This window comes from Montipora foliosa, chromosome 6, assembly GCF_036669935.1.
Source record: "Montipora foliosa isolate CH-2021 chromosome 6, ASM3666993v2, whole genome shotgun sequence".
NCBI classification, from domain to species: Eukaryota; Metazoa; Cnidaria; class Anthozoa; order Scleractinia; family Acroporidae; genus Montipora; species Montipora foliosa.
The window spans coordinates 2,175,317-2,197,816 of NC_090874.1; the positions used below are offsets into that span (position 1 = coordinate 2,175,317).

At 38.7% G+C, this 22,500-nt stretch overlaps 1 protein-coding gene across 1 annotated transcript in view; it reads right to left on the minus strand.

Annotated features, from left to right (window-relative positions):
- Positions 1-22,500, minus strand: part of LOC138006261 (Fanconi anemia group I protein-like) — a 55,154-nt gene that overhangs the window by 1,847 nt on the left and 30,807 nt on the right. Inside the window, exons 25-49 of the mRNA XM_068852486.1 lie at positions 21,264-21,332; positions 20,514-20,615; positions 20,355-20,433; positions 19,634-19,725; positions 19,468-19,551; positions 19,251-19,288; positions 18,120-18,205; positions 17,468-17,558; positions 16,910-17,009; positions 16,136-16,215; positions 15,319-15,382; positions 14,750-14,852; positions 14,171-14,253; positions 13,831-13,953; positions 13,677-13,728; positions 11,628-11,704; positions 11,221-11,271; positions 10,650-10,718; positions 7,573-7,675; positions 6,974-7,122; positions 6,211-6,255; positions 4,530-4,586; positions 4,174-4,332; positions 1,391-1,486; positions 1-6 (exon numbers count right to left, since the gene is read on the minus strand). The exon at positions 1-6 is cut by the window's left edge and continues 144 nt beyond it. Coding sequence (XP_068708587.1) covers positions 1-6; positions 1,391-1,486; positions 4,174-4,332; positions 4,530-4,586; positions 6,211-6,255; positions 6,974-7,122; positions 7,573-7,675; positions 10,650-10,718; positions 11,221-11,271; positions 11,628-11,704; positions 13,677-13,728; positions 13,831-13,953; positions 14,171-14,253; positions 14,750-14,852; positions 15,319-15,382; positions 16,136-16,215; positions 16,910-17,009; positions 17,468-17,558; positions 18,120-18,205; positions 19,251-19,288; positions 19,468-19,551; positions 19,634-19,725; positions 20,355-20,433; positions 20,514-20,615; positions 21,264-21,332 — 2,058 coding nt within the window. The remainder of the gene's footprint in view (positions 7-1,390; positions 1,487-4,173; positions 4,333-4,529; positions 4,587-6,210; positions 6,256-6,973; positions 7,123-7,572; positions 7,676-10,649; positions 10,719-11,220; positions 11,272-11,627; positions 11,705-13,676; positions 13,729-13,830; positions 13,954-14,170; positions 14,254-14,749; positions 14,853-15,318; positions 15,383-16,135; positions 16,216-16,909; positions 17,010-17,467; positions 17,559-18,119; positions 18,206-19,250; positions 19,289-19,467; positions 19,552-19,633; positions 19,726-20,354; positions 20,434-20,513; positions 20,616-21,263; positions 21,333-22,500) is intronic.

The following is a 22,500-nucleotide window of genomic DNA, read 5'->3' on the forward strand; positions in this document are numbered from 1 at the left end:
GTTGATCTAAAGAAACACATGTCAACCGTCAACGTCTATAGAAATAAGGAGCTTAAGCGACGACGACGACTGCTACGGGAACGTTCTCTAAGAATATCATTTCCCGTCATTGCGATAATTTCGCGATTACATACTCAAGTCGTTCGGCACGGAAAATGAATCAACATTCCAGGAATAAATTTGATGTGAACGCTGTGGATGTTTGAAGAGAAAATAGAAAATTTACATTAAGATGCTCGCGTCCTCCACATAACCTCAAAAACGGACGAGGACAAAATCAAAACGCACTTGCAGGGCATGAAGTTTTTGTTCATTAAACCTATTGTTTTGTGGCGATGTCGTAACCGTCGCAGTAGCGCTTGCTTAAGCCCACTAATATATCTTTTTTAACGAAGAGATAACGTTAAACCCAAACCCCGATAAATGTAAATCGTTGTTTGCTGTTTGCTGCTTACGGATACAACACCGGTTTCATTAGCACTTGCACTTTCACATCCATTCAATAGCTCAATTTCATTGCAAATGATATTTGCCCAGGAGCCTTCATAATTTAACATACAATTCAAGTCACCTGAAAGGTGGGGCTGTGTACCTTGGATGAAGTCATAGGAAAGAAGGCACAACAAAAGATGTTCGCATAAAATGTTTAGCACGCATGGCGGCGCATTTTGTTTTTGGTCATGCGCGCGGATACACGAGTTAAGGAATTTATAAGATGGATAAAGGGGTTTAGTTTCTAAAGAAACCGTGGTACTGCGTCGGCGGGGAAGTGAAACAGAAATGGGTTTATCAACTGAGTTGATATGGTAAATTCTCCACTGTAAAGAAAGTCGAAAGGTGACGTTTGGAGCGTTAGCCCGTTGTCAGAGCGAATTTTTAAGAGTCTTGGACTTTTGCAGAGATTAACTTAGTATCTGTTAGGTTTTCAATGGAGTTTGGCTCAAAACAGACGAAGGAGTTACAACGTAAGTTTAACATTCAATATATGATTCATTTCATATATCATTTCATTGATGGTTTCAGTTGTTGTTTCGGTTAGTTACGCACACATTGTGAGTTCAGCTACGTTATGTCGATCTTATTTAATCTTGGTTTTCAAATCTCATTGCTGGATTAGCGACAAGTGGATAATTTGGCAGTATGTGTGTGGGTGCTGGCCCTTAACGCTTCCTCATAGCCCTAATTGGAAACGTGACACTTTGGACTCGATCCATGCGCCTTGGAGGTGGCACTTTCGAAGTCAGTCCAGGTGTGCTCAGCGTCTGCCTTAGTTTATACGCTCGCGTCATTTCGCGTGGTGGGTGACGTTAGCATATAACCGAAATAAACGAAAAAAGCTCGTGCGAAACTGCGGTGCAGTTGACTTTTGTAACGGTAAAACTCGGCTCACCTTGGACTTCTTAGACAGCTGAATGAGGTAGCGCTCATACTGTTCAATGGCATAAATCAGATTTGGAATCGACCTCACTTCTTTCATGACCTTCGACTGAATGTAAACAAAATGCACCTTAGGATAAAAAGCGGCAAGATGGAGAAGTACTCCAAGTGATTTTGCTAGTTAGTTACTCTCGATATTTGAATAACTGACGTCTATCCTTATGCAGAATAATGCTAAGAGAGCAGAAATTATCACAGTGGTACTACCTCTAATTATTTTTCAGGTTTCATCTTACTCATTTGTCACGTGGATTTCTTCTACCACTTAATAAGGACTTTAAGATAGTACACGACGGTAGACTGGGACGGTTAGATGAGTGTCATGTCACGCAAAATCCCCGTGACATTTGACCGTCGTGCTTCTAGGAGGGTATGTTTTCGCCGGGTTTCTCGTCGTGGAATCTACGGTGAAAACGGTAGGAATTCATCCATAATTATTCGCACTATTTTAGTCTTTTCCTTTATTATGCATTGAAAACTGATCACCCAATGGGTTAAATGTGCATTTGGTTGTGTTTGTCTTGATTTATCCATCGCTGAAATGAAAAAATCTAGCTAGCGAAAATTCTGAGTTCATTCAAAGACATCACTCGGCCACATCGCGGCTCAAACCAAAATTTGCTTGTTCTCGATGTAGCGTTATCCACAATCCACCGTGACACAGGAGGAAAGCAGAAAAGAAAGGTAAAAGAGATAATTGTAGCCGCATTTTTTGTTTATGAACCAATTCCCCTTAGCGGATTTACACTCGCTAGAATCCAAGGAATCTAAACAAAATGGTTCAAATTCCCAGTAAGGATAAAGAGGATTCACTGATTCGTATTCATGGTATAAAAGAAGAAATTCCTCCTCGCTAATTGAACCTTCTGCAAAAGAAATTACAAGAGAATTTCTCGCCTCTTCAAAAGACATGTTTATTCCACCGTCCTACGGTCGTGTTGGCCGAATCTTAAGTTAAAAATTTTCGCGCCTTTCTACCGTACTCGTCCAAAGTCTCCGGTATACGCATCCAACCGTCCCAGCCTACCGTTGTCCACTATCTTAAAGTCCCTAATAAATGACTGAACAGTGTATTAAGATTTATTGACACTATTACGCACAAAGATAGGTATGCTAAGCGTATTGTGTTCTGCGAACTTGGCATATAAATGACCACAATTTATATCCTTCACATCACTGATCAATTCCTTTGTGCAGCAACTAAGAATATGCTGATTTGCAACTATCTTTAAGGAGGATCGAAAGGGTTTCAACACTTAGAAGACACTCTCTTTAGATCGAATGACGCTACAACACTGTATCACGTAACAGCAATGTTATGGTACCATATGAAACAACGATTATTTTCAAAGAAGATGTGATCATTATTGTGATGTAATAAGTTACCTTGGCAACGGAAAAGCCCAGCAAAAACACCCTATATTTTGGATTTAGTTGCTTATATCTCAAAACGAACTCGGTGACCCCCTTTATTATTTCTGCAAAGTGATTAGAAGGCCACGATGAAACTTTCGGCAAAGTTTAAAACAATTCTGTCGAGTGGATTCAGAGCCACCTTAAAAAAATCACAAACTTAAGGTGGCTCTGAATCCACTTGACAGAATTTTTTTCAACTTTGCAGAACGTTTTATCATGTCCTTCTGATTGCTTTTCAGAAATAAAAAATGGGGGTCACCGAGTTCGTTTTTGAGATATAAACAACTAAAGGCAAAATAAAGGGTGCTTTTACAAGGCTTGCCCGTTGCCACGGTGACATATTACGTCACAATAATGACTGTATCTTGTTTAGCAATAATTCGTGTTTCATTTGGTACCAACGTGTGGCGCCGATCCTTCTAATAAGAGCGTCACTTGGAAGCGTTGAAACTGGCTTCAGCCACCTTAAATGCTACATGTAGTTCAATATATTATCTCATTTCCCAAAAGCCCTTCCAGTCCAAATGGAAAGTTAGAGATTTCTTTACAGATGAATTCCTTCCTTTTGAATTTTTCCAGTTCTTGGGTATTCTCACCCTTCATTTTTTTTTTCATGCTTCAGAGTGAGGCCCCAGTCGCGACAAGCTAATTCGGCCGCGATCTTGGTTCAACAGGTTTTAAACCACCTCGCGGTAGTGTGATCAAGAGAATTATCATGCTCGATTGCCATTTCACCTAAACGCGATGCTAAATCTCACAATTATGGTACCGCACGGCAGCCAAAGAGCTGCTGTGCTTGACTCTTAGTTGAGTGGCCTGGTGTTCCTTTGGCAAGACACTATTTTACATGGCCTCTATTCAGCCAAGGCCCGGTTGTTCGAAGCCGATTCATTTAATCCAGGATTAGCCTAAACTTTTGTTTCATGTTTTCAACTTTTTAGTGCAAGTTTCTTATGCTTATTTCTGTTTTTCAAGATTGACTTCTTCTCATGTAAAGTTTTGCCGAATATCACCGTTAAACAGTATTTGGGAGCAGAGAAATAAACTCCTATGCTTGGTTAATTTTTAATCTGGGATTAGCGTTATCGGCTTTTGAACAACCGGGCTCAGAGGAGCATAAAGGGGTAAGGGGTCAATTCGTTGCTGGGCAGTAAACTTGCGACGGACAAACATCCAGGAAAGAGTAGAAATACCCCAGGTCGCTTAATGCTTTGGAAACTATGATACACTTCGGTGTGATGGGCCACGTGGCCTGAACAGACATCACATCTTATAACCAGTTGCATATCAATAAAAGAGTAGAAATCCAAACAAGTTCACCTTTCCAGGCAGGTTTTGTCCTTTGACTAGCTTTTTCTTATCCTTGGTTTTATTCTTCGCCATGGAGCACTGCTCCAGAAGAGTCTGAGCTTGAGCACTCTGTATATATGTAAGAAGCCCATACACCTGCTGCGAGAGATGTGTTCCTGTCATTTTAACCTGCGAAGTGCAAAGAAGTTCTAGTAGGTGCTAAGGTCTGCTCATTTCATTTGTAGTTATTCATGTTTAAGAAAGGATTGTATTTGTAAAATTGACAGTTTTAACGACTAAATTCCAAAATAAAGTCAATGATGGGTTTTTTTTATCTTTCTGGCTTAAGACAATGCGTGAAACAAACAATGGTTCGCTTTGCTCACCAACTTCTCAAACTTTGCCGGTAAGTGTCCAATTCTCTGAGAGTACAGAGTCAGATACTGCAATAAGAAACGACCAAAACTACAATCTCAGACAAAACGCTTGGATTTCTAGCTTAAAAATAATTTGACATGCACTCACAAAGTATATTGGTCCTCCCCCCCCCCCCCCCCTCTCCCCCATTCCCCCAATGTTGGAATAGGGGAGGGGGAAATCTTTTATCACACAGACAAATTAGGGAATGATCATTTCATGGAGGTGTCACATTTTCCCAAAGAGTTTTGTCCAAGATTTTAGATCTGGCCAAAACATCGTATTTATCAGCAATGAACAATCTACCTTTGCAAAGATCTGTTTTCAACCATATGGAAACTAAGGCAGTGTTCTAATGGGATCAACCGTTTCAGCCGCAACCGCTTTAGGATGAAGGGGTTGAGGTTTCCCAATAGAACACTTTTCCAAACGGTTAAAACGCGACAACTCCAGGGAATAGTTATTAACAGACTTCTCAGCGTTGACAAATTGAAGGAAAGCAACAGGGCAGGAGCCCGCCGCCGACTTTAAATAGGGAGCTTACGAAACGACGACGCCGACGGCAACGACGACGCCACAAAACAACAGCTTTAGTGAGCAAAAACAATGGCTCTGCACGCTCTGCACGTGCGTTTTACATTTTAGTACATTTCTTTGCCGTCATCTCCTAAATGACGACGTGAAATAAGCAAATTCAAGGTTCTGTGGAGGACGTTAGCACATGACGATGAATTTTCAGTTCTCTCTCTACGCTTCCAACCGAGTCATACCAGTTTAATTCCTCGACAGTTACTACGCATTTTTAACGCGAAACGACATGAAATAGTTTCGTAGTGTTATGAATAACGCGAACTTGTATTTTTAAATAAAGTCCTCGTAGCCGTCGTCGTCCTCGTTTCGTAAGCTGCCTAATGGCCCGCGTAAGCGACAGCGGTCGCTGCCAATGCTTTTTCAACCGTTTCAACCTACTTTGATGCCGGTTGAAAAAGTTGATCAACCGAACCAACGGAAAACGGTTTTTCCGAATAGAACACTAAAAATCCCAACCAACCAACCAATAGAACACGACCTAAGAGTACTATCGAATAATTGAACGACTTGGCGATTTTTGAGTTGAAGCAACGCGAAATGGTTAAAATGGCACTGAATTAAGTCCAACATAAGGCTTGTAAAATTTCCTGCTTTGAACGAGGATCACCTGCCAGTTGATATATATGCGGTAAGGACAGTGTAACGCGCCTTACATACATACTTAAATGACCACTCCATATAGGGGCTTTTCAGGGTTAATGAACACTATCACGACAAAACATAACATCAAACAACAACTGTTAAGAATCCCAACTGGCCAGAGGCAAGCTAGTTAGCTATTTACTAGCGCAGCTGAGAAGTTGAACCAGGGACCACTAGGGACAAATTCAACCAGTGGCCGGCCAGTGTCTTGAACGCGGGATCCCCGGATCTCAAGGCAAGCGCCCTAATCACTTGGCCGCACTGCCTCAACACTTCATTTTTGTGTAAGATCAACACGGTCAAAACAAACAGTATCCTAGAACTTAGCCAACGATAGGCATGCATGATTTTGTAAAAAACATTTAAATGGATCGATCGGTTTGCGGAAAAATAAGCTTTGGGAACATTTCAACTTACATATTTTGCTAGGGCGCCGAAGGTAAGAAAAGCTTTTGTCAGCACCTGGAAGAAAAAAAAATCCCTCGGTCAGCTGAATCAGTTTTTCAAATGGGAATGAAATTGTTCCACATTACATCAATTAATCCTTTCCCTCTCAAAGATTACACTTGAAGAGTTTTCTCTAGTGCCAGACGATCAAGAGGACGGGGTAAAAGGGTTAAATAAACCTGCTTTTTTCAATTTTGTCTTCGATTACTTCACTTTCAACAGTAGATACCAAAGAATCACAACTTTTTTGGAAGGGGTAGGGTGGGGTGAGCTAGGGTGGGGTGGGGAAGGTCGGAGAAAGTAAAAGTTGTGACCATCACAAAAAATTCGCAATAGGCTAGTTTCGAATTGTGCAGCCACAAAAGAACAGAGTCGAGGTTCAGGGGAATAATTTGCATTTTCCTTTGTTTTGAACAATACAATATGCTAATTATTCCCCTGAACCTCGACACTGTTCTTTTGTTGCTGCACAATTCGAAACTAGCCTATTCGACCTTCTCTGAAAAAGAAAAAAACATTTAAAAGAAGGTTTGGAACTGTCTTTTTCATTCTTCTTCAAACTGTTCATTCCTCCTCATTCCTTTCCATTCTAGGCCCCTAGAACCAAATCCTCTGTTCACAGCGTTCCTTTGCAGCAACCGAATCCGAATATATGAACAACGAAATAGAACTACAAACCAAATAAATAATGAAAACAACCAATAACCATTACAGCTAAAGGAAGCGACATCACCTTGAGCGTGGCTTCCGTACAGGGACCATCTGGAATGGCAGACTGGGACAATTCATTCAGGGCAGCTACCACTGTGCAAAGGCGATGACAAATCGCTTGCTCCAACACACCGCGAGGGCGACTCTCAGGAGAATCAGGAATCTTTCCCTCTAAGAAAAAAAGCGTTTTTTTAAATCCTGGTTCAGACGATATGGAAGGTAATCCAACCAAACTAGCAGCAAGTCACTGATCTGATTGCGGGGCCAAAGTAAACACTTTCCTCAAACCACGAAAGGTGCCATCTTGAAGGCATCTGCGATTTCCACGTCATGTCCAATATGGAAGGCAGTGTGACCGTTATTGGCCTGGTAGTGGTAATGCCTAGGATTCGGATCAGCCATTTATTGATTCTAGATAGGGTAATAAGCGTTCCCGTACAATCTGCTCTGAAGAGGTTTGATGGGGAGAGAAACTTTCGCGTGGCAAATATGTTCGGGGCTCTTCCATCGTGCGGAAACACTCGCTTCAAAGGCAAAATAGACTGGTTTTGTCTGCGGTGAACCCGAATTTACTTTAAAATGCAACCTTGTTAAATTTTCTTTACTTTGTGCCATTCTCACCGGCTGATTGCGAAGCTGCTGTTGGTGCAATGTCACCTTTTACTTTCACTAGTGCCCAGTCCATCTCATCTACAATCTTCTCAATCTGACTTGTTAACAGGAGCTGCAGAAAAATTAAAGCGCATCCCAATGAATTTCTGAACTCTAACCATTCATTTAATCACAGTGCTCCGAAATTGACGAGTACAATGAAGTTTATTAAATTCTCAACTTCGGATAATGTAATTCTAGCTTTCTCATTGGTTCACTGGATCTCGGTTACGAGCCATTATACCTGCGTTTGACCTTATGTGGAAATGAATGTGGAAAATGTCGCTCAGCATAAAATCACTTTCCGGTCGTTTCTTAAGCTTAAATGAACTTAAGCAAAACCGAAGGTTGAGAATTTAATAAAAGAATTATTCCATTCGCCCTTGTTGGATACGAAATTGTTAATAGCCAACTCGGCGCCACGCGCCTCGATAGCTATTTAAAGGGACACTGTCACGAGTTGCGCACGCGCTAGCGTCTTGCGAAAACTTGAAAAGTGTTAGGTTAACTTTTTCAAGTTGAATCGACAAATTCAAAATGGCGTCCACTGGGGAGTGCTATGGTGGACTAAGGAGAAACTCCGGGAGAAAAAGGAAGGCTTTAACGGATCGCAAAGAATACCTGAAGGAGTGGAATAACATGTACAAGCGTATTTATCTAAAGAAGAGAATTTTTCACGCCTGGCTGCAAGATAAATTCGATGCTGGCTACGAAGCGTGCAGCGACAGTAATTTCGCTTTGTACTGCAAGAACTTTCGCATTTACAAACGTTTATTGATCCGGAAAGTTCTTCCTGACAGGTAAATATTAAATTCTGAGCGTTATATTTGACATAGAATTCATTAAATGCGAATATACGTGACTCACGCGGGAATCCATAATGGAGGCTAGAATTTTTCGTGAGCGCGAGAGCGAACAAACTCGAGCATGCACAGCTCATGACAGTGCCCCTTTAACATCTCGTATCCAACGCGGGCTCATGGAATAACTGTTAATCAACACTAGTGTTATTGTTTTGAGATATTACGTAGTTCAAGCAAAGACAACTGAAAATACAATACCATACAATACAATACATACTTAGTTGACCGCTCCCCATAGGGGCTTTTCAGGGCCAATGAAACACAATCAACGAAACAACAGAACACAACAACTACAACTGTTAAAGGGCCACCGACAACCAGTGTCCTTTGCGCGCCTTTTGTTATCATCCGGGCAATCCTCTGAACTCGTGGTTTTCAACATCATCCCGTGAAGAAGAACTTCTGCGAATTCGCTGTTCGATTTGTTTTTTAATCCAAACGCCTTCCTCCTTTCGTTCCATAATCTTAAGGTTGAAATAGTGAGCCAAATAACTTGGCGCTTTTCCTTCCTCGGCGGACGAACTTTCTTCACAGTTTTCATTTCGCTTTTAACACGAACACAACACCCAAATAACGTCAAAAATACAATATTTAAACATTAAGGAAAATATTAACAAAGTTTGAAGCTGCTGGGCATCAAAACACGACGATGTGGGGCGATGGAATTTGACTTTTCAAGAAATACTAGTTTCTGTATTACAGAAAATGGCGCCGATAGCTTGCACGCCCGCAAAGACTTGTGGTTGTCGGTGGCCCTTTAAGAATCCCAACTGCCCGGAGGCAAACCAGTTGGCTATTTACAAGTGCAGCCGGGAAGTTGAACCAGGGACAACCAGGAACAAATTCAGCGAGTGGTCAGAGCGGGTCTTGAACCCGGGATCTCCGGATCTCAAGGCAAGCGCCCTAACCACTGGGCCACACTGCCTCCAGGCAACGAAACCGTCAGTCCAAAATATAACTTAGCGCTATCGTAAGTATTTCGAGATTATTCTATCTTGTTTACGCTGTACAATACGGGTGAATTATCATACAAGTGGATTCGTACAAGCTGTTGCATGCGTACGTTGTCGTAAAACCTAAAATTTGGTGATTTCACGTTGTTGATTTGTGGAGTACAGCAAAGAAAAGCACTGAAATGCGTGCCGCACGTGCATCACGAGTATTTTTCCTTTTTTAACCAATAATATTCTTGCTTTGTGGCGTTGTCGTTGCCGCAGCCGTCGTAGTTGCTCAAACTCCGTATCCATCAGTGTGGCTGCGCCCACTTTATGGAACGCTCTTCCTGTTAGCCTACGCAGCATCAAATGTATTTCTACTTTTAAATCTAATCTTAAAACTTACCTTTTTAAATTAGCTTTTAATATCTCTTAGATATTAAATGTGTTTGCATATTTGTAAAAATTTGTATTAATAGTTTTTAGGTTATTTATTGTTGTAATGCGCTTTTGATCACCTAGCATGTTAAAAAGCGCACTATAAATGAATAAATTATTAATTACTATTAACCCATTCACGCCGGAAGAGTACAGACGAATAAACTCGACTGTCTCACTCTCCAGAGGGAAAGGGTAACCTCTTTGTTTCAAGGTTAACCAAGACCAAACTGAAGACCACGTCTTCTTTTTCTCCCATTTTAAAAGAGTGTTTGCATAAAACGCGGAAAACAAAATATGGAGCCTGAATTTATAAGTAAAATGCTGTTTACTTTGATTTTTAAAATTCATCGGCCTGTGATCACTCATTCCCTGACGAGAAGGCCCAAGAGAGTAAAAGAGAAAATGACTATAAGTCCTCTATCAATTTTGCAGTGTCTAAATACAGCGCATTAACAATGAAAAAGATGAGATTTACAGTCCGCTAGACCGAAATTCCCTAGCTACATGCCAAATCAGTCGAGTGCGCGAATGCTGCATCTGTAATCGAAAGAGTAGTTGCGTCCCTTTATCCTCGACCTAGCCCTCTCAATATTTTACAGTTGACAATGGCGAACTGTTCAAAGACTTGCAATTCAAAATAAACAGTATCATGCTCGAAATAAAGTATTATAATTTTGGAGGTCTAAGGTTACGCAAACAAACTTTTTAAATTTAAAGGAAGCACGTGAAACGAGTTTAAAAAATGATGTGCAAGGATAACTTCATCAAGAGGAGCAAAACATCTTCAAGAGCAACTTATGGCACTTACAGCAACCGTAGGTGCAGCAGTCCTCGGGTTGATAATCGCGAAGTGCGTTCTGTCTTCAACTTCGATATCCTGAAAATGCATTTCGTAAGAATAATCAACCTGAAATCAAGTGAAACTGTGTTGCCTCGCAGTTATGAACGCAATTTACTATTGCGTCGAGAAACTTTAAAATTTTTCAGGACTTCAACGGGCTTTGAACCAGCGACCTCGTGATACCGGTGCGACGCTCCAACCAACTGAGCTGTGAAGCCACTGACGTTGGGAGCTGATCATTTCTAGGTTCACATGTTCCCGTGATAAGTGAAATAATGAGCGAAATAGTGCATTTATGAAATCCATCATACATTGTATGATGTATATACAATGTACATTGTATACATTGTATGGTGTATATACAATGTATGATGAATTTCATTTCAATAATCAAGCTAATGCGGCTTTCAGTTTGCGGGCCATGTACAATAGATGATTATGATCAACACTAAATATTCCATACTCTTACAAAGTTTTTTGGAGAAATATTGCAAGAATTTTAGACAACTTAACAATTGATGAATTATGTGATATTTACCGGGTCAACATCTCCGAGCTGGCTGTGGACATCCTGGGCAACATCGCGAACCTAAAAAGATGACAAACTTTGATTCACCAACTTAAACCGCTTTATACATTCATGCGCAACTAGGACGGGAGGGTAGTGCATGAATCGTATATTGCAAAAAAGGCTAAGCACTCAGTTGATTTTGGCCCAATGGCCACAATTCATGAGGAAGGTCTACGGTGCTTTTAAATGAAAGGTTCAGAGTTAACTGCGCATTAGTAAATACCGGTGAATCAAATAGATATTCACCACATTCTATGAGCAATTTACGGTAGACTAAATGAAATGAAGATAACACAAACAAGCAAACAAAGCAATTTCAGTTCAATTAAAAATGTAAAATTAAAAAAATAAAAAAAATAAAAAAAATTTCCTACCAAGCTTACGCTGCTTTTTGATTGGAATGTTAGAGAAAACAGCAAGGACATCAGACACTTGGAAAACGAAGAGTCGTCTGTGAAGATTAAAAGGATTTCAAACAATTCCAACAAGCATTACCAAGCCATGTTAAAATAAAAGACAAGACCCTATTGAGAGTCGTCTAAACTTCCCTCATCAAGTAAACGAGAAAAATATAACCAAAGTTTCACTCGACCACACCTACTCCTTCTTGGTCGGAACACAATGATGTGTTCGAATTAAAACGACGACCGCAACTTGACGTTACAAAAGGCATTTGCCGAGTATTCCTGCTAGGAAAAGACATTTGTCAAAATGATCTACAACAAACAAGGTATGCTACTGGGTTTGGCTTTTTGATCATTCAGTCATGTTTTATTATGCCAGTTAACTCAAGAATTCACGAAATCTTTGATTTCCCGCGTCTGGATTATTTAAATTTTAGCGACTCGCGCATTTCCATTCATTTCTTATGGTTCAGACCATAATAATAATAATAAGCCGCTTACAACTGAATTGGAATATTTGAAGTAAACAAAGTGCGGAAAGTTAACTGCTGTCGCCGTGAATAAAAGTTCCCGGTTAATTAATGCCTTCGGAGGCCCCGAGAACTCAGTAGCATCATAAAAACATGTATTTGTCCTGACTGGATTATTTGACTGCTGCTCTCCACCTATTGGGATCACACGAGATGTCAGTAATACCTAGCCTGATTCAAGGTAGATCGTGTCACGCAAACTGGGGAGTAGAGTGCGTGACACGAGCGACCTGGACCTGTCTTAGAATCAGGTTGAGTACCAGGGAATTTAAGAAACGACAACGGCTACGACTACGACATCGCCACAAAATAGTGATATCATTGGTTAAAAGAGCATAAATAGCAAGTATGTTAGCGGTCCTCTGTATAACGACGACGTGAAATCACCAAATTTGAGGTTTTGACGACAACGTAAGCATGCAACAGAGAATCCTCCATTCTCTACTTTAACTCTCAAACCGTTCGTACCAGTTTATTTTCAGGATACTTTGCCCACATTGTAGGACGTGAACGAGACTGAATAATCGCAAAGACTTACGATAGAGCCAAGTTATATTTCGAGGTGACGTTTTCGTCGACCGTTGGAATTCAAAGGTATTTTTTCGCGGTTTACTGAATATGTTGAAAAAGCAGATCTTAACAAGTCTTATTGAAATCCAAAAAAAAAATAATAATTGGGGGTAACCACGCATTTTTCGAAGATAATGAATCAACAATATTTGTAAAAAGCTTTAAAATACAAAGCAATGTATGGCATTCTTTTCCAAATTGAAGCTTAATTATCTCTGAAAAATGCATGGCTACCCCCAATTTTCTTTTTGGATACCAAGAGCACTTGCTAATTTCTGATTTCTCCGCATAGTTTTGAGCCGCGCAAAAAAATCCCTGTATCGATAAGCACCACCCATAGGGATGCACAATAACAATTTATTATTGTAGTAAACGTCCTTAAGCTTTGGTTTTACGGTAGCTAAAAAATTAACATAACCTATTAAAAGAAATGAAATGTATAATTGAAGTGCAGTTTACAGACGCAAGGTAGAAGTGATCCTCGCAGTTATCTCAACAATTTAAGCAGCAATTGTCTCTTATAGCCACCTGAAAATTTCAGAGGATTGCACTGTCAACAGAGAGGTCCTGGGTTCAAATCCCGTTGAAGCAACCTAAATTTTTCAGGTGTCTACAAGTGACAATTAGGGAGCTTAAGCACGTGCGTTTTTGAGACGCGGACGGCAACCGAAAGTGAGCTGTTTTCACTTTTAACTTGTCTTTACACAACCACACTTAAATTGCTGAGTATCTTTTCCCCATTAGAGATGATTAGTATAAAAATCTGGGAGACACCACTGTCCTGGCACGCGAAATGCTCTCTTTCGCTTGCCGTCCGCGTCTCAAAAACGCGTGTGCTTAAGCTCCCTAATTGCTTAAATTGTCCAGTTAAGTGCGAGGATCATTTCTATCTTTCATATTCTATTTACTTACACCTTACCAACATTGTGATCCACGCAGATTCTATGAGCCCAGGACTGTAACTGGATAAACTAGGCAAAAGTTAAAACGCAATAAATGAAAAAATCCTCATACTTTTAGAAAAAAAAAGCCCTACGGATATAATTATAATTACATAGTGCCTGCAGAGTTACCTGTTGTCCATCCGGCTCCAAGTGATGGGCTAAAAGCGAGATGACATTTAAAAGTGATTGGCTGTCCTTCAAACTAATGTCACCATCCTCATCAGGTGAAGATAAGATGCTCACAATTAAGCGCTGAAAAAAATGTTCATCAAAGCCTTCCAAAGGAGTACAGAACCAACAAAAAAAGTCAGATTTGATGCAGAGTAAATTCAAAGAGTCAACTATAGGGCTCGTTGGTAGGAGGGTAGAACTCTAACTACTTGCTAACCCTGCAAAACAAATCCTCGCAAATATCAACTGAATCACCTTTTCCCGATCATTCGCTTTCAGAGGTTTGAACGAACCTAACCTGACATTTCCTTATTTGACCAGAAATAGTTTCTTGGTTAGCTGCCGCATCGGTTGAATCTCTTTCACCTTCCGGAGTACTGTCTAGAAAATAAAAAAGGCTGTACTATAATTTCAGTAGTGCAATTTTAATGTCTTTGAGCAAATTAAATTGATCATGATAACGTCTGTCGCAAGAAATACTTATCTGAGGATTGGTGTTTTTATGGTGAAGGTTCTTGATTGGAATTAATTTCTGACCACAAGTTACCAATAGTTTTTATTTCCAAATTGAGGTCAGCTATTCTTTTTACAAAGAGCGAGTCCAAGTGCAACAGTTTTTATGAATTCACACGTTAAAAAAAGCATCGCCATTACGACGACTCAATTTGAAAAAGTATTTTAGATGAGCTTAGAAATGGCTCTGTGTGTACTGACCAAACAACACTATTTCTTAAAGCTCCTTCTATTCCTTGCCACAGAGCTGTCACGGGGAGTACTTGACTGGATGAAAACTGTCAAGCAAGTTTCTTTGAATATTATATTCTAAAATCAGGCAATTTTAGGACTGTGCTGGGGGATTTACAGAATTGCAACCCACCTATCACACTCATGAAGTGTGGCAGTTTTTGAGGAAACTGGCAACACATTATATTCACCACTGCGCAGAACCCCTCGACACACAAACTGTTGATTTTCTTGCCCTGGATAAATAATAGAGAAAAGTACATGTAAAAGTCAAATTGTAAGGGAAGTGAAGACAAGACAAGACAAGAAGGCTGCCGAAGTCGAAGGCAACCAGCATTTTAGCCTCCTTTTTCTCAAGCTTCTACCATAGCTTACAGCAGGGGTATGCACTACTCCTATCCCGTCGCATGCACAACTTGTCCCCAGTGATACTGGTACTCATTTTACCCACCACAAATAAAATGGATGGAAAGATGAATTAACTTTGGAGTGCACGAGCTGGGATTTGCACTCAGATTGATGAGATGCAGTCCGCAATTTAAGATACCCACTGCAGTGTGCGCTCTCCATAAAGGGAAGTGAAAGAAGGGAGCAATCCTTTCTGGAGTTGATCTGACCCCCTCTCAAGGTTGCAGAACCTATATTTTAAGTACAGATCTATGCCCACGGAAAAATTAAAGAAGAAGGAAGAATAAAACAAACCTTGTCTTTCTTCCAAGAATCCTCTTGTAAACAACTTTCTCCATTGATAAGTTTCCAGAAAACCCTGAATAAACACAAATCAAATTGTTTATCAAAATCACAACTGGCAGCTATTTGCTGAATTACTTGCGTTAAAAAAATATAATGTAACATAAATATAATATATAGCATACAGTATTGTGCAAGATTAAAAATTCTGAATTTAAGAAGTTATTTAATTTCCTGTGAAGTGTATTATGAAAGAATTTTGAAACCTTAGTTTCAATAGAAGGTATAGCAAGCATTCACTTGTTTCTTAAGTTGTATTGAGAAGTATTTTTGCACACAGGGGGCAGGCTACCTAATTTATGCTGAGCATCACTCTCTTTGATTTGAGTGAATAAGAGTTATGCATAACTCTTCCTGCCTATCGAAAAGCGTTGTCGAATTTGCATCTTCTAGCTCTTTCCTATATGATGCTTCTGGGTATACAATTCTTAAATTCGCATCTGAACCTTCTTGATATGATCAGAAAAACGAATTGGCAAACCAGAATGGAAAGCATGAGAGGCGTATTCCAAGACAGAGTGAATACATGCAAAGTAAAATTGAATTAGAGAAGTGCGGTCAATACCAGCACACTTGAGTTGCTTAAGCAAATAAATCCCAACACATAAATTAGAACAATTTATTCTAACAAATATATTATAACACATAATTATAATAAACCTTTGTAAAAGACAAACATCTTTGAAATACAGTAAAGGGTAAAGACAGGAGTTAAAACTGGTTAGCAAAGTAAGTCCTGATGTGGGAGTCAACCCCAAAAATGACATACCTGGCCATAACACAGCAATATTTGTAAATATTCTCCTTGCTAGAGCCACCAGGTCCAGAACACACAGCAGTATCATTGATCTAGAAAAGATATCATTAACTTTAAGAATTATTCAATACCAAATGCCCATCAAAATATAAAGATCTATATGTACCAGATATATTTCTAATATTTATCCTTATCTTCTAAGCAAAAGCGCATTGATCTTTATGGAACCACTTAAGCAGTTGTGAAGAAGACTTAATTAAATATATCCAGGTTTCAACAAGACCTGTTCAAGCCTGCATTTTTTTGGATTTTCTCTAACTCCTCTAGTTAATTTTTCCATAAACTGCAACCACCTTTCCCTAATAAAATCAGCACATATCTTGAACCCATATAAATAATCATACCAATATTATTTATTTCATCAAACTGGCACTTTTAACGAAATTTTCAAGGAAAATGATTGGCTCAAAATTGAAACCTAAAGTACAATGTAATTCAAAGTTTGTCTAATTCCCAGCCATAACTACAAACTTGTGAAGGAAGACCATAGCAAGTGCAAAACATTTTATGCCAGTGTTTGACCTCCGAGACACAACACTGTTCAGAGCAAAGGGGAGATCACTGGAAACGTAGTTATTTTCTTTGAAAAAGACAAAGAATCCCAAATGTTTTGGCCAGGATTGCTGTTTCATATGTGAAAACTACTGTCGTTAAAAATGAGATGTGCCAAACATGATAAGACTTTTTTCCCTTGTCCTTTAAATGTAAGTATGTAAAGGCCAGTACCTCTTTGAGCTTCTGAAGGGCTGTGTTTATAGCATACTTGATCAGAGGTTGTGAGGCTCTCAGAAGGGTAAGTCCTTGTTGATGGCTTGGAGCTGTGTCACTAAAGAGACTCCCAAACATTAAAAATAACAGAAGACAGAGAAAATCAAATGAGAGATAATAATGATAATAATGAAAATAATAATAATAATAATAATAATAATAATAATAATAACAAAAACAATAATAATAATAATAATAATAATAATAATAATAACAATAATAACATTCTAGCAAATATAAGACATCGTTTTTAAATTAGCTTTTTAACAGGCATATGAGCCTGTTTCAATTAATGTTATTAGATTTCTACTATTTTGCACTTAGTATATTAAAAAAAAGTTATAATCCCTCAAGGAGCATAGGTTACGTTAATACGCCCCATGTTCTTTAGTAAGCTCAGCATCTAGAAGTACAATATTTACTGCTATATAATAATATTTATTATTTAGTCTATTATTAATATTAATAATAATAATAATAATAATAATAATAATACTATTATTAACAGAGTATTACCTAAATAAAGCTCTTAACATAGTGGCAGAGCATTCCAAAGATAGCATCGTTTTTGCTCCTTGCTTTCCAGTTGTCGAGCGCCCTTTCTTTCCTGCAATGAAAGAATAAAGTAGATCAAAGTATTCAACTATTTTATTGCTTGTGGAGCTGTCACAATAAATGAAGAAACACAGGAGAGGAGAGTGTAGTAGAGTCTAATGCCAGTCCCATTAGCTTGGATAAATGCAGTGTAGTATTGATGTCATGGTACATTTCTGTCAAGGGTCTTCCTAATGTTATTCGGTTGTACATGCAGGTCGTGGAATCCAAGCAAATTCTAATGAAGGGCTCTGCGTTACACATGTGCTAGGGTCAGGATAAAAATGTTTCTCTGGCCTTTATTTTCAAAGGAAGCCCAAGGGGAAATTTTTCTCAAGGCAATGTATGAAAGACAAGAGCAGTTTGAATATGTAAAAACAACATTGAAAAAACTCAGAAATTGAATTACAAGAAGTGGTTCAATGACTCGCACCAAGTTGTTTCCAAAAAATACTAATGACAAAAGCTTGGCTCCACAATATAAGTGATGCTGAAGTTACTTACTACTTCTAAAGGAGTTTTCTTGTGAAAAAAGTGAACTGCCATTGCATGAAGCAAACAGAGAAACACGTACCAGGTAAATTTGTCTTTTCCTTCAGTATTTCAGACAACTGTTGAAAATTGCCAAATAACTGTGCTATTTCCTCAGCAGATTCACAGCTATAAACAACAATAAAATGGCTTGTTCTAGGTAAAAAACTGGGCTTCACAACTTTTTCAGTGATTAGCTGCAAAAATTAGAAAATCGCGCAGCTAGGGTAATTACTAAATTACCCTTTGATACGAGCTCCAACCTCCTTCTCGATACTCTTAAGTGGGAGAAGCTGTCTCTTCGACGTAAAAAACATAAAGCACTAATTATGTACAAAACAATTCACGATCTTGCCCCGGAATACCTTCAACGCCTTTTCAGTCAACGAGATGCTGAATATAACTTGAGAAACTTAGAAGGTAAACTTACACTACCCAAGCCAAATACTAATTATTTGAAACGAAGTTTCTGTTATAGCGGGGCCTGTTTCTGGAACAATTTGCCTCAATACTTAAGAAATGCTGACTCTATTGGGTAGTTCAAACACACAAACAAGCAAGTATCTGACCTATCGGATTCCCACACGGCAATCATGTAAAACAGTTGTAAAGCGTTTTTTTCACTTTTTTTAGCTTAACTGATGATTTTCCATGTTTAAGTAAAGTTTACTTACTTCAGGAATTTTTCAGGGGACTCGCTTAAACTTAAGAGCTTTAAAAAAGAACAGTCATTGAAGCAATTTTCAGGACATTTTGACCGCAGGATAGATGGATAGATATATGTAGCTTCTTTTAAAACCCCAGTGGATCTCTTAAGTGGTAAAAACAACTAGAAGGCTCGGCCAAATTTTAGGTCACTTACAAAAATCATTAATAATTCAAGATGGGAAAACAAAAGAAACGTTTTATTAATCAATATCTGTATATCTGATGCAGATTTCTCTTCGTTTACATAAATGTTTCTTTCAATTTTCTCTGTTAAAATGTCTTGAATCGCCAAAAATGCCTAGTATGCTTTAACACTTAATACAATATTCACGTCAGATCTGCATCAGTTGTAAATGCGATACAGATCTGACGCTCATATTGAATATATTACTTACAGTATCGTTACAATCCCCATTCCTCATCATTAACATGATTGAGAACTGGCAACTCGCAATGGGAAACTAACCTCAATTCTCCCTCAGCAAAGCTGTACTCTAGCAAGACCTAGAGGCAAAAAATCAATCAAGTTATAAAAAGTTAAACACAAATTGTCTAGGAAACTGCACCTGTACTGCACTATGGTGCTTGCAAAGGCAAGTTTAGATACTTAAATAAAAACTTGATCCATGATTTTACAAGTAACAGAGAATCAAGAATAACACTCATGCCTCACTCATACACACCTCATATAATCCAAGGACGAGAAGGGCCAGAATGTTATTTTTGATGCCAACACTGGAGGCAAGTGAGAAATCAGCAGATTTGTCCTATGAGTGAAAATTAAAATTAGTGACAGTGATAAAAATTTAGTCAATTTGGAATTCAGAATTGGAAACAATATTGTCTTACAAGCTCAAAGTCCTCCATTTCAGACTTGTTCATTCTGAGCACAAGTGACTGAAAGAGATCCTCTAATTCATTCAAAATGTGCTCCATTGCATCTGAAACCCAAAATAAAATAAATGCAACTTTATAGATAGCTCAGAACATAATGTGTTACAAGGAGAAACCAACCATCTGCTTCGTATTTTCAGTAGACTGCCTGATTGAGGACATTCCTCACATACTGCTTGAACCTGGAAATTAGTCAGGTGACCCTAGACCCTAGACAAGCTACTGTATTGTGTTTCTGCCATTTCTGACTATCACTGCGATGGTCGTTGTTGCATACATATACCTACATGTATCAGTGGTGTGTGAGAAAATGTCTTTACTCCTCAAGTTACTACACTGCCCTCTTTTTAGAATACATTCATCGATTGAGGGCAAAATTTTACCACAACCCTGGGAGAGCAGGATTGTGGTAAAATTTTCATGATTCTATTATCATTTCTCTGAGTTAAATGCCACAATAAGCCTTTAATATATAAAAATCTTAATTCACAAATCTATATCTACCTTACAAGTAAATATCTAATGACCACAGTAACATTATAATGTTAAAGAACTTCCAAAACTCAGAGCATATACCGTATTAACTTAAACATTCAACTATTTTGTTTGAATTGCTTGAACTTCATCAGCAGTGCAAAATGATCAGTCCCAATCATGCCACCTTGATGTCACATACCTTGTTCCCCTTCTTCTTCTTGGGTGTGGTTTTCAATGCATTTTGCCAAAGAGTGTAGGAGAAAACACAGGAGATGACCCTAAAAAGAAACAATAATAATACATTGCATTATAGTTAATTTTTTAAGAAAAAGGATAAGGCCTACTTCAACATATCTACCAGTGGCTCTGTGAGGTAAACTTGATCTCCTGATGCAGCCAGACATGGCTCCAATTTGATAGGAGGATTTATTTCTTCATCAGGCTCCACATATTTCAGAAACTGTGACGGACAAAAACAAAATTTAGGAGTAAATGAAACAGTAATGTAAAAGTGGAATCTTGTTATTGTGACATAGTTGGTTACCATTGTAGCAAGAAATCCATCCAAAAACACCCCATATATTGTCTTTAGTGCCTTGCATCTCTACAACAAACTTGGTGACCCCCATTTTTCTTTGCTGAAAAGTGATTATTAGCTGGCCACAGTAAAACTATTAATTTTGTAAAGTTATAAAAAAAATCTATGGAGCAGATGTAGAGCTACCATAACTTCTCAAGTTTTTAAGGTGACTCAGAATACACAGAATTTTTTTTTCAACTTTGCAGAGTTTCATCTCACCGTTCAGCTATGAAAAAGGGAGGTCACCAACTCCATTTTAGAGATACGGTAGAAGCAACTAAAGACAAAATATAGCCAGGGGGTTTTTAGATGACTCTCCTTTTCCTATGGTGAAGTATTATGTCATGATAATGAATGCATATTGTTAAGCAATATTGGTGTCTCATATGATATGACATTGTGGTTATGTGATACAGTGTTGTAGAGCCAATCCTTCTAATAGTACAATCTCTTGAAAGTGTTGAAACTGGTTTGAGCCACCTTGATACTTCGAGCAAACTCAAATTAAAAATAAAAAAGACAATTCACCTGGGTATTAAACATGTCTAAAATTGGCTGCTGTAACTGAGGATTCTTACACAGCACAATAAAGAGTCCCTAGAACAGAACAATCAAGTTTTATTTTGAGAGACACATGGAGACATCAGACTTGGTTTAAAGTTTAATGAATACTAGTTACAAAGTTGTAATATTCAAGACCCAAAAATGCAACAGTCCTGCTTAGTGCCTTCATCTGGGTTATCCAAAGCTGTATAAGATGTTATTAAATTTCCTTGGTAAAGGAAAATGAGGTGTACGCGGAGAAATGAAATTGTTGCGCCACTATTTTTCGTATAGGGTCAAACTATAATTTATATCATATTAAAGCTAGTAGATTGAAGTATTTGAATAAAGTTATAGTTTTTTGGTATTTAATATTGCCTTTTAGTTTTGAGGTCTCAAACTCAGAACAACTGAGTCTGCTGCAGAAGCTCCTGCCCCTTCACTTTATTGCGAAAATAACCGTACTTTGTTGCATTTTAGTCACAGATGAATGCACTCCAATAACGTGTAAAGGAATTTTTGATATGACAAGAATTGAAGGAAATATCACGCAACAAGTCGAACTCTCATCTCATACTTAATTTGGGCAGAAAAAGTTCCATAAAATCAGTCTCTGAAGACAAACGAAAAATTCCTCACGGTATTTGGGGTAGTACAATCATCTATTAGAACTGAAAATTTGGAAGTGATATCTTAAAACCTGTTGGGACAGGAGGTCTGAGAAGTTGTAATTTTGGCGTAAAAAAAGGGTTTTGCTAAAAGCAGGCCCGCGGCCCACGGCCTGCCACGGCCCAGCGGCCTGCGGCCCGCGACGGCCCGGAGGCCCACACAGTTTTGTTGTCCAGCGGTAAATCCACGCGCATGCACAGCTTTGCATCGGGTTTGAGCGCACAAATGAAAGACCGTGAGTTTGAATTCATTTACCATTTTAATAATCATTTCAATCCTTTTCGATCCTTTCTTTCGTTGCATGTTGCTAAATGAAAAACGTTGTCATTCTCTGTTGTTTTCGTCTGTTTACAACAACAAACAGAAACAAGGATTCAAATGATTAAAATGGTAAATGAATAGGCCATTTCCGAGTTCATATCCGCCTCCTCTTCAAAGCGAGTCTGAGTGCGAAGTTTTTGTGATGGTAATTAGTTCTACTTTACATATGAATGAAAACTAATTTTCATAACAAAAACTTCGCACTTAGACTCGCCTTGAAGAGGAGGCAGAC